General features: G+C 44.6%; 1 protein-coding gene across 1 annotated transcript in view; it reads right to left on the bottom strand.

Moving 5' to 3' along the window:
* hsd17b12 (hydroxysteroid (17-beta) dehydrogenase 12) overlaps nucleotides 1–12,648 on the bottom strand; it is a 51,654-nt gene that overhangs the window by 23,830 nt on the left and 15,176 nt on the right. The window contains exons 2-3 of the mRNA NM_001017234.2: nucleotides 4,897–4,943; nucleotides 3,912–3,987 (exon numbers count right to left, since the gene is read on the bottom strand). Of these exons, the coding sequence (NP_001017234.1) occupies nucleotides 3,912–3,987; nucleotides 4,897–4,943 (123 nt within the window). The remainder of the gene's footprint in view (nucleotides 1–3,911; nucleotides 3,988–4,896; nucleotides 4,944–12,648) is intronic.

Genomic DNA, 12,648 nt, shown 5'->3' with positions numbered 1-12,648 from the left:
TCCCAAGCCGGACTTGGATTTCTTACTATTGAGTGCTATTCTGATACCTACTGGGAGCTGCTATCTTGCTCCCTTCCCATCGTTCTGCTGATCGGCTGCTGGGGGTGGGGGGGGATAGCACTCCAACTTGCAGCGCAGCAGTAAAGTGTGCCTGAGTCTGAGCTTTCAGAAGGAGCCGGCGCTACATATTAGAACTGCTTTCAGCTAACCTATTGTTTCTCCTACTCCCATGTAACTGGAGGAGTCCCAAGCCGGACTTGGATTTCTTACTATTGAGTGCTATTCTGATACCTACTGGGAGCTGCTATCTTGCTCCCTTCCCTTCCCATTGTTCTGCTGATCGGCTGCTGGGGGGATATCACTCCAACTTGCAGCACAGCAGTAAAGTGTGCCTGAGTCTGAGCTTTCAGCCAGCGCTACACATTAGAACTGCTTTCAGCTAACCTATTGTTTCTCCTACTCCCATGAAACTGGAGGAGTCCCAAGCCGGACTTGGGTTTCTTACTAGTGAGTGCTATTCTGATACCTACTGGGAGCTGCTATCTTGCTCCCTTCCCTTCCCATTGTTCTGCTGATCGGCTGCTGGGGGGATATCACTCCAACTTGCAGCACAGCAGTAAAGTGTGCCTGAGTCTGAGCTTTCAGAAGGAGCCAGCGTTACACATTAGAACTGCTTTCAGGTAACCTATTGTTTCTCCTACTCCTATGTAACTGGAGGAGTCCCAAGCCGGACTTGGATTTCTTACTATTGAGTGCTATTCTGATACCTACTGGGAGCTGCTATCTTGCTCCCTTCCCATTGTTCTGCTGAAAGGCAGCTCCAAACAATAGATCCCAAACCTGTATTTCTGACCTTCCCAGCCGAGAGCCTCAGGCCCACGTTGCTGTTCCTACTTGCCCTTTAACTCCAAATTACATACAGATCAATGCCGCTCATTTCTGCACGAGACTGAGACGAAGACCAGGAAGAAAATATTTCTATATTAAATTTTTAAACAGGGTGACGGTGTCCGGTATTTTTAGGTCGTGCGTGATCGGTGGATGCAGCGAGTCCAGACCAACCAGGGAGAGGCATCTGGACTCGGGGAAAGGCGTAGGGAGAGGAAATTGGATGATGCAGAAGGTGGACCAGGTTCCAAAAAACCAACATAACCTCTAGAGCAAAACAAAGGGATGGGAGGCGACACTGGGGTCTGTCTAACAGGAATCCGAGACATGTAAAAGCTGGTTATTTGCGTGTGAGATCAACATAAGTAAAAGAGACCTCCACCCAAAACAAGGGATAGTGACAGCTGAAAGCTACTTTCCCATGTACATTAATTAAAAATGTTTAGCTATTTGTACATCTAATCGCAGCGTTTCTAGGTCCCTTTCCAGCTCCTGTATAGCAGAAGTCCATTCTACTCCAGGGATATTAATGAGATGGCTTCTGCTACATTGTTTCAGGAGCCAAAACCAGCAGTGCAAGGCAGGGAATAGCAAATGGCAGGCAGACACTGCTTTCAGTATGGCGACTGCATTTACAAGTAACTGAACGGTCACTTATAGTGTGAAATATATGTATATTGGAAAGTTTCATTAGGGCTCATATAGGTCTGCAGACACAGAGGGTAACTGGCGCTTTTCCCCATGGTCTAAACCGCCTTTCGTTAAAGGTACTTGCACCCAAGTGAGCTCATTCTGGCCGTTAGGCAAAAACAGTTTTGGGGCAGAGGTACCCTTATAGTGCTATCAAATGCATTAAAGTGTCACCTGAATCTGCAGAACAAGTTGGAGCACAAAGTGTTCTGCGGGGGCGTGGCCTGTGCAGAATGAGGGTGTGGCTAGGGGGGGGCACAGCTGCTGTGGGCAAGAAACACCCAGATCTCAACAGGTCCAAGTACACTTTCCTAATCACTTAAGCCAGGCATAAGAAGTCTAAGGAGCTACTAGTAGCAGCTACTTGTCGTGGATACTAAATTACACAATGCTGATCATTTACTGATAATTGTCTCTACATGTGTCTTAGCAGAGGCAATTCTCAATATTGTCTATGGCAGGGGATTCTCTGGAGTTTAGCAGCCATGAAAAAGTAGCTACTACTAGTAGCTCAGTGTGTCTTCACCCTAAGGGCTGTGGCAGACGGGGGGACTAGTCGCCCGTGAAAAAACTTCCTTGTCGCGGGCGACTAATCTCCCCGAAATACCATCCCACTGGCAAGTATGTAAACCGCCGGTGGGATGGCATACGCGGCGCCGTGATTTCCCCGAAATCGTGGAAGTAGCCTTGAGAGGAAACTTCTGCGAATTCGGGGGAAAACGTGGCGCCGCGTATGCCATTTTAAATGCAATTTACATTTTTGCCGGTGGGATGCCATTTCGGGGAGATTAGTCGCCCGCGACTAATTTCCACGTGTGCCACAGCCCTAAGGGTGAAGACACACTGAGCTATTAGTAGCAGCTACAGAAAAAGACAATTCTGATCATTTACTGATAATTGTCTCTACGTGTGTTTTAGCAGAGGCAATTCTCAGTATTGTCCATGGCAGGGGATTTTCTGGTGTTTAGTAACCGTGAAAAAGTAGCTGCAACTAAGTAGCTCCCTGTGTCTTCATCCTAAAAGGTGGAAATGCCATGTATGTATCCTGTTGCATTATAACCACTACATAAGCCGCTATATAAATTCCCATGAACGGCCAGCCCTAAACCAGAGCAGCAGTGAGGATGGTGGGGACAGAAAGGAAGATGGTGGTGCAACAATACCCCAGGCCGGGGCAGTTATCAGCAGAGAGGAGCACTGGCCTCGGCTCTGAGATTAGCAATGATAATGAGTGGGGTGTGCCTAACATACTGCGCCCCCAACCCAAGTGTGGGAATTAAAGAGAATGGGCTAAAGGCTCCAGCAGCTTAGAGTTCAGGGCCATTTTGACTTTCTTCATTATAAAACACAAGGCAGAAATACATATATTTCATACGTATTTGAGGATCAAAATTGTACCCTAACAACAACCCATCAGCAATTATCTTTCACTTGTCGACTGCAGCAACGATTAAAAGAAAGCCAGTATCTGATTGGCTAATAAGGATTATGACATTGAGCAGATATGTTACAATATCTATTAATTATACTGTTTCAAACACTTTCCTCTTGCCCACTTCAGTTCTTAACCTTTGTTGGACTAATAAAAGGCACTACCTTTGCCCAGGAGTAGTAAACCATAGCAACCAATCAGCAGGTAGCATTTATTAGTCATCTGTTTAAAAGCAACCATCTTATTGGTTGCTATGGGTTACTGCACCTAGGCAAACATGGTACCTTTTATTACACATGGGGGTTGGTGTTTCTGCTATGGCTACTGTGGTGAACGCACATCTACTATGTCAGGCTTAAGGGCGGAGCAAAGACTAGGACCGCCTCCGAGCCCAACATCATGATTGGTCGTCATTATTTATAGTTTTTCAATTATTTGCCTTTCTCTTGTAAATCTTTCCAGCTTTTTAATAGGGGTCACTGATCCAAGTGAACTTACAGTTTGTTATTGTTACTTTTTGATTCCTTATCTTTATATTCACTCCCTCACCTATTCATATTCCCATCTATTATTTGAACCACTGCCTGGTTTCTAAGGGAAACAAGACCCTAGTAACCAGATAGCTGCTAAATTCCAAACTGGAGAGAAAAACAAAAAGCTGAATAACTGGAAAACCACAAAGAATAAAAAATGGAAACCAATTGCAAGTTGTCTCCGAATAGCAATGTCTATGTCATAGTTAAAGATAATTTTAAAGGTGAACAACACCTTTAAATCCCTGATCTTGTAGATTTCACCTCCCGACAATGACAAGGACGTAACCTAGAAGACACATATACAAACTGAGGGGACTGCGGGGTCAGCCCATTGAACAAGGCTCATTTCCAAGTATAGAACTCACTTATTTGTTTAGCGACCTCTTCGAGTTTTTCAGGAGATCTGCTGATCAGAACGATATTCATTCCCCGCTTTGCGAGCTGTAAAATAAATAAATAAATATATATATATTAATATCAAAATAAGGATCATGATCTACATATAAATATATATTGTGCATAGAGACACAAAGTAGATATGCAAAGATGGATAGGGTGCATCAGAAGCAATCTATTAGCTCTCTCTCTCTATATGTATAGTTTCTCTCCCTCTCTCTTTTCCCTCTCTCTATTTTCTCTCTCTCTCTATTTCCCCCCTACCCCTCTCTCTCTCTTCCCTACCCCTCTATTTTCCCTCTCCCTCGCTTTCTCTATTTTCCCCCTACCCCTCTCTCTTTTCCTCCTCTCCCTCTCTCTTTTCTCCTCTCCCTCTCTCTTTTCTCCTCTCCCTCTCTCTTTTCTCCTCTCCCTTTTCCCTCTACCCCTCTCTCTTTTCCCTCTACCCCTCCCTCTTTTCCCTCTACCCCTCCCTCTTTTCCCTCTACCCCTCCCTCTTTTCCCTCTACCCCTCCCTCTTTTCCCTCTACCCCTCCCTCTTTTCCCTCTCACTCTCTCTTTTCCCTCTAGCCCTCTCCCTTTTCCCTCTCACTCTCTCTTTTCCCTCTACCCCTCTCTCTTTTCCCCCTACCCTTCTCTCTTTTCCCTCTACCCCTCTCTCTTTTCCCTCTACCCCTCTCTATTTCCCCCGCTCTCTATCTTCATTTATATATACATACACACACACACACACACACACACACACACACACACACACACACACACACACACACACACACACACATACATACATACATGCAATGCAGGGGCTCGGGTCTGTGCAAACCCACACTGTACATGATATGCAGGAAATAGAACTTGCCAGGAAAGGGTGGTGGGGTATCAGGGCTGGGGTAAGGTTTATCAATGTGTGTGAATAAGAGTATCAGCACTTTAGGAAGGCGCAAGTCTCACCTCTTCAGCATAGGCTTTTCCGATCCCATCGGTGGCACCGGTAACCACTGTATTGGAGAAAATTGAAATAAGAATATTAGTTTTGGCACTTGTACAGTGTCTTTGTGGCAGTCAAAATCTGGAATTCACATTAAAAGCCTCCTTTGGGGTCAGGCCCCTCCTAACAGTAAGAGGTGGTGCCTATAAGGGAATTAATTCAATTCCAATCCAATTAAAATCATTTACTGGGCCTTGAAAAAAAAGTAACCAAGTGCCGCCATCTTTCTTACCTTTCCCATGTGGCCACTCACAATTGAGTATAATGGCTACAAATAAGCATCTCTCTTCTCTCCTTAATATCACAATGCAGGACCCCTCTATTCCATGCCTGCTTTGGCAAGCTACCTATGCTGAAAAGAGTGGTAATTGCCCCTCTCCAACCTGAAAGTGGCAGTCCTTTCTAGTTGCTATGGCCAGTAGGCATAGCTACAGAACCTATGGGTAATCCTTCCATGCTTGGAGTCATACTTGGAGCATCAGAACATCTTTTTCACTAATGTTTACCTAAGAGTCAGTGGAAGCCATTTGGTAAATAATATATCTCTTATTATTCCGGTTTATTAATATGGGGCCCAACATATTCTGTAGAGCTTTAAGTAAAATCCTTAATCATTCACATCAGTCCCCGGCCCAGTGGAGCTTATAATCTTATTTGCTGCCAGGGACACACCAACGTTCATATACACCAGGGTCAGTTTAATCAGGATCAAATCAAGCAGCCATTGTGCTGTTCTTATTTATACCAACAAACCAGTAGCTACATGTATAGAATGTATTTGCCAGTACAATCACTTCAAGGGGAGAATTCAACAACTTCACTCACTGTATAAAATCCCGTCAGCCCTGAAGGTGAAACCTCTTTCCTACTAATCTCATGGGATGTCCCTGTTGAACCCCCTTTGAAGGTCCAACCATTGCCCAGAGCAGGGCCAGTTTTTGGTTAGGGCCACCATTAGTAGAGATATAACAATATACTAGCGTATCAGTGATTCGGCCTTGGTCATACGGAAATACGCTGGGAGCGTTCGTGTATTAGTAAATGTCCCCCTCAGTGTTGTATAAAACCAAACATTTCCAACTACACCTTTTGCCATCTTAAATCCTTTTCTTCCCATCCCTGCCTTCCAATACCCTCCTTTGTTCAAACCCTTTTGTACCCCTACTCCATCTACCATTAACTGGATTTCCACTTTTTCTTGCGTCCTTCCAATACTCTGCTTTTACACTTTAATCCATGAACTGTTTTGCTTGTGCTTTCCCATGGTGGCTTTTCTCTATCAACCCCGTGCTCTGCTCCGTACCTCTGGAAAACCATCTCTGAATTTATCCGTAAGGAGATCTCTATCTCAGCCACTTTAATACTAAACTCATATCCTACCACATTAGCAAAATATCTGGCAAGTGTCCCTACAATATTTGGTTGTGCTTATTACTCTCTACTCCTCTCCAGTTTGTCTTCATCTAGGGCGTTTTAATACATGCCAATAGATTTGGCCATACAGCTCCCAATTAAATCATAAGCAACATTTAAGAACATGTATGCTGGATGGACTATCCTGACTAATATCTATGTACCATGGATACCGATCAGTTCTTTGATTGCTTAGGTTTAAAAATATCAATTTTTGTGGCTATAGACCTAAGTGAACACAATAACAGATAGGTGGGCATATTGTACATGGCCTCTCATAGGTTATTCATCTATTAGTTGGATACTATATAGGACTGGCCATCTCTATGTATCTCCAAGTGTATCTTCTTCATCAATGTAAAGGTGCCCATACATGTGAAGATTTGCTCGCTCGGTGAAGTCGCCAAGCAAACGGATCTTCACCTGATATCCCCACCTACGGGTGGGCGATATCAGGCAACTTATAGGCCCTGGGTCCAAACGATCGAAATATGATGGCGGCAATGGGGCAGTCGGTTCAAGGACCTCGTCAATGAGCCGATGCGGTCCCCGATGCGACTGAATCTTTTAACCTGCCCGATCGATATCTGGCCAATTTCAGGTACGGGCGTCGTTTCCCTACACAGGCCAATAAGTGACCAATATTAGCAGCTACAATCGGCCCGTGTATGGGGACCTTTAGGCATGCCAATTCCCTCAGTAAAAAGTACGGATGTGGCTTGTCCTTTTATATGATATAAATAAAGGTTGCCCGTACTTGTGTTTCCCATAAAGAACCATTCCTTTGTCTTGATAACTGAATAAGTGAGTCTATGCATGACTTACACACAGCTAAATATGTATGATCTGAGTGTCTAGCCCAGGGGTCCCAACCTTGCTTACATATGAGCCATAGTCCATTGTAAAAAGACTTGGAGAGCAACACAAGCACCATAAAAGTTCATGGAGGTACCAAATAAGGGCTGTGATTGGCTATTCTGGGCCTCTATGCACACTATCAGCTTACAGGGGGTTTTACTTGGTAGGAGATCTTGTTTATATTCAATCTGCCGCCAAGTCAGGAATTCAAAAACAACTACCTGGTTTGGGGGCACTGAGAGCAACATCCAATGGGTTGGGGAACAACATGTTACCCCGAGCCACTGGTTGGGGCTTACTGGTCTAGTCCTTGGACCATTTATCAAATCTTACGGTGGCGCTTATGAAGCCCAGGGGCACACAAACGAACAGACAGAGGCAAGACCAGTATCCAGACTAGCCAACTGCAATGTCATTAGGATACAGCAAATGTTTTGATCCCATTAAGACCTTCGTAAAAGCCAAATCAGCAGCCAAAATCTGTCCAATCTTTAGCTCTAAGAAGTTCTATCTTACTCTATATTCTATATTATTTTTCTATGGTATAATATCTCTTTAAGAGTTTTCAAGTTATCCATGATTTGTGGCTACCTGTATCTGCACCAATTTGCATCTCTCACATCGGACCTGTTATAGAGAGTGTTGCATCCTCGTTGAGCGCTTTTATGCTATATATATATATATATATATATATATATATATATATATATATATATATATATATATATATATATATATATATATATATATAGACACAAAGCCTTCAGCAATGCCTGCTCGGCTCATTATACATTCTGCAGCCATAGCCGGTGGATGTAAAGGCTCCCATCAAGCAAATCATTTGCAGTCGAGAGGAGAGCTCCAGACTGTGTGGGTTAAAAATATTCTACTCACTTTGTCCTCAACTTTCTGGGAACAGATATTTTTAGCAGCTACCCAATCAACCTTATCTAAATCAAACATCAGAAATAGACTGGAGGAACACTGCAAGCCAATGGGATATTTATAGTAGCTCTGTCTATTCTTGCACCCCCAAAGAGCCCAGACGGAGCACGATTTCAAGCAGGACCTTCTTTGTGACCCCTCTTTATTTTCTTACCCCCCCCCCATAACACCTGAAATCAGAAAACCCTCCATTGATTAAAGATGAATACTGCTGCAAGCCGTGACAGCTGCCTTTCCCTTTTGGGAAGGGAGGTGGCGGTGGGGAGATAAGGGGGTATGTAGGGGGGGGCACGAGAGGAGGGAGGAATGACAGAGAACTTGCATCATTGTTCCTCTTGGGGATCCATTACATGGAAAGAAAATTGCTATTTCAATTCCCCTTTGTTGCTAAAAATAGCAGCCCCAATTGATTCAAGCAAACAGGGCAGCGGTTCTGCAGAGCCGAATTTAGCAAGCGCTGAATTCCCCGAGACTGAAAGCTAACGCAGTCGAACAGATGCCAGCTCGTATTTAACAAAGAACAAAGATGAGGAGTATGCGGGCTGCACGTTAATCAGACAGCAGCAACTCCCTGCATCTTCCCGCTACGGGAACAACTCACAGCAACATGGAGGCAGGGAATGAAAAGCATGGACACCGAGCTTATAACCCTTAGCCCATAACAAGGTTACAGATATATAGAAACATTGGGGTAACAGTCACCCTGCTATAGTTCCAGGGGTACCCAGGGTACAAATAAGCACTTACCCCAAATCCCCCCCTAACTGGCCTTCAGGCTGGGCCCCCTTAGCCCATAACAAGGTTACAGATATATAGAAACATTGGGGTAACAGTCACCCTGCTATAGTTCCAGGGGTACCCAGGGTACAAATAAGCACTTACCCCAAATCCCCCCCTAACTGGCCTTCAGGCTGGGCCCCCTTAGCCCATAACAAGGTTACAGATATATAGAAACATTGGGGTAACAGTCACCCTGCTATAGTTCCAGGGGTACCCAGGGCACAAATAAGCACTCACCCCAAATCCCCCCTAACTGGCCTTCAGGCTGGGCCCCCTTAGCCCATAACAAGGTTACAGATATATAGAAACATTGGGGTAACAGTCACCCTGCTATAGTTCCAGGGGTACCCAGGGTACAAATAAGCACTTACCCCAAATCCCCCCCTAACTGGCCTTCAGGCTGGGCCCCCTTAGCCCATAACAAGGTTACAGATATATAGAAACATTGGGGTAACAGTCACCCTGCTATAGTTCCAGGGGTACCCAGGGTACAAATAAGCACTTACCCCAAATCCCCCCCTAACTGGCCTTCAGGCTGGGCCCCCTTAGCCCATAACAAGGTTACAGATATATAGAAACATTGGGGTAACAGTCACCCTGCTATAGTTCCAGGGGTACCCAGGGCACAAATAAGCACTCACCCCAAATCCCCCCCTAACTGGCCTTCAGGCTGGGCCCCCCTTAGCCCATAACAAGGTTACAGATATATAGAAACATTGGGGTAACAGTCACCCCGCTATAGTTCCAAGGGTACCCAGGGCACAAATAAGCGCTCACCCCAAATCCCCCCTAACTGGCCTTCAGGCTGGGCCCCCTTAGCCCATAACAAGGTTACAGATATATAGAAACATTGGGGTTACAGTCACCCCGCTATAGTTCCAGGGGTACCCAGGGCACAAATAAGCACTCACCCAAATCTCCAATGGGAGACCTCGGAAGTAGGTCCCCCATTGAGCCAGAAGACACCAAATACAATGAGTAGATACTAGGAGGTATTTAAGTTTAGTAATAATATCTCCAAGATACACAATGACTGGCTCACATTACAATAACAGCACTTAATGTGGATTTGATTACGTCCAATCAATTAAAATGTTATTGCACACTCTACAGAGTGCAGGGATAAGGCCATAGCCATTTCCAAAGGTGCCCATACACAGCCGATATGTATGGGCAATATCGATGGGCCTGCTCGACCGACATCTGGCCTGAAATCAGGCAGATCTCAATTGGCCAGGTTTGAAAATTAGTTGAAACATGGACCAGATCGATCAAATTGACCGAATTAGCCCGATATCGGCCACCCGTAGGTGGGGAGATCAGGAAAAGATCTGCTCACTTGGCAACCTCAACAACGATCGGATCTTAGCTGGATCGGAAAAAGATCCGATTGCCTGACGAGGGCGCCAAGCGAGCAGATCTTCTCCCGATATCCCCACCTTAAGGTGAGTCAATCGATCGAATTAGAACAGCGGGTATAGGCGCTGTTGGTTCAGGGACCACATCAATGAGCCCATGCGGTCCCCAAACCTGCCTGATTGAGATCTGGTCAATTTCAGGCTAGATGTCAGTTGGGCAGGCCTGTCGTTCGTGCCCCTACACGGGCCGATAGGCTGCTGAATCCGTCTAAAGGACCGATATTGCCAGCTGGAATCGGCCCGTGTATGGCCACCTTAAGTTCAGAAGGTCATGCCCAAAACATGATCAGTTACAAACTATGGAGCAAGGAACATGATAAAGAGTGTCCCCAATGACAATAACTAATCAACACTGCAGGATGATGCTTCTCGGCAACCTTCGTGTTGCTTCCAAAATCCCTCTACATCAACTTTGGGTTCACCACAAGATGAGTTGCATTTTGAGGAGAAATATAAACATCTAGTCACTTACAAACTGGCCTATAGCCCACAAGCCAAACCAGTTGTTGCTGGTCAATATAACTGGTAAAGACGGCCATACACGGGTCGATTCTGGCTGCCGATATCGCTCCCTTAGACCGTAGGTGGGGATATCGGGAGAAGATCCGCTCGCTTGGCGACATCGCCAAGCAAGCGGATCTGAAGGTGTATGGGCACCTTAAGTTAGGTTCATGAGTAACTATCTCTACCTTTTATAATGCTGTATACACTCGCTGAAGGCCAAACGACCATAAATGGTCACCAATTAGGCTTGCTAAGGATTGCAATGCAAATATTTGGGTTAGGGGTCGGTTCAGATCAAATCAAAGCATTTTTCAGCATGATTCGACTGTATCCAAGCCAAACCAAATCCGAACCCTTAAAATCACATGACTTGGTCATGCAAGGAAATCAGTGTTTGGTTTCCAGTTTGGGATTTGCCCGAATCCTTCATAAATGACTAAGGAAATAAAGGAAAGCGATAATGCTTACCTGATACCCTGGGCTGGTGTTCCTATTGGCTGAAAAGTGCACTGGCCTGGGGAACCACTGCAGGAGCGCCACGTCACCACCTTCTTTTGGATCTTCTTCTACATTCAGTCCTGATGCAGGTGTGCAGTAGAGCAAATAGTCAAGCTTGGAAGCAAAAGGTCGGCTTTTCCCCCTGCTGCACATGTGCAAAGGGCCCTGGGCCCAAGAGAAATGTTAGAAAAATGACTACGTGGTTTGTGGTGATCCTAGAGAAGTTATCTCGGACCAGTGAAGTTTTCGGTGAACAGGAGCACCGCTTTGGAGTATCGGGTAAGTACTGGTGCGGGGGCCCAACATTTGGTACCCCCCCAGTCATTGAACCTTTCCTTCTCCTTACAGGTTCTTACTCAGGTCACTTATTTTCGAGTTTGTGAATTTGAGTTTGTTTCTCTAAAATCGATTAAACACGCATTTCAAATTCTCGTGTATCTTGTCATGCCCATTCCCACACCCATGGGCCGATTCACTAAGGTGCGTTGAAATGAGCACTATTTATAGCATGTGTTAAAAATGTTATTGTGTCTTATTTTTCGCGTTTTAACGCACGATTCACTAAAAGAATACTTGCGTTAATTTAGACGTGATGCTGTCTGCGATATTTAAGTCGCTAAGACTATTTTCATGCGGTATTTGATGCAACGTGCGCTAATTAACACAGCGCGCACAAATTCTCGCCGCGTGCGAAAAAATCCCACTGCAAAGTCCTTATTTTGTTGCCAAAAGCTCATGAACTGTACTTTTCTATAATTACCGCCTGCCCCAAGTAGGTGTTAATTTTTGCATAGACTAATGCGATATTTAGCGCGTTTAACACTTCATATGTATTTGTGAATCATGCGTTAATACGATTTCTATTTGCTAATTAACACAATGCGTTAAAATTAACGCATTCGGTTGCGTGCTATTTAACGCACGCGATCTGCGACTTAACGCATGCGATAATACTTTACCAAATCAATTTTAACGCAAAAAAGCATGCAATAACGCTTATCGACCTTTAGTGAATCAACCCTCTTGTGTCTCAACCCTTTCTCCTTATAGACTGTAAGCTCTTTTGGGCAGGACTATCTTCACCTCTTGTATCGGTTGCTTTATATGTTACTCTGTATGTCCAGTGTATGAAACCCACTTATTGTACAGCGCTGCGGGATATGTTGGCGCTTTATAAATAAATGTTAATAATAATAATAATAATTTATTAATTTGATAAACTTGTGCGAATAAAAAAACCTCAAATATTTCAAATCTTCAAGTTTACAAACTCGAATAAAACTCCAAAGCTCAAATATC

The sequence above is a fragment of the Xenopus tropicalis genome, chromosome 4, assembly GCF_000004195.4.
Source record: "Xenopus tropicalis strain Nigerian chromosome 4, UCB_Xtro_10.0, whole genome shotgun sequence".
Classification (NCBI taxonomy): domain Eukaryota; kingdom Metazoa; phylum Chordata; class Amphibia; order Anura; family Pipidae; genus Xenopus; species Xenopus tropicalis.
The sequence above is the reverse complement of the archived record's forward strand: the minus strand, read 5'-3'. Positions and strand labels throughout refer to the sequence as shown.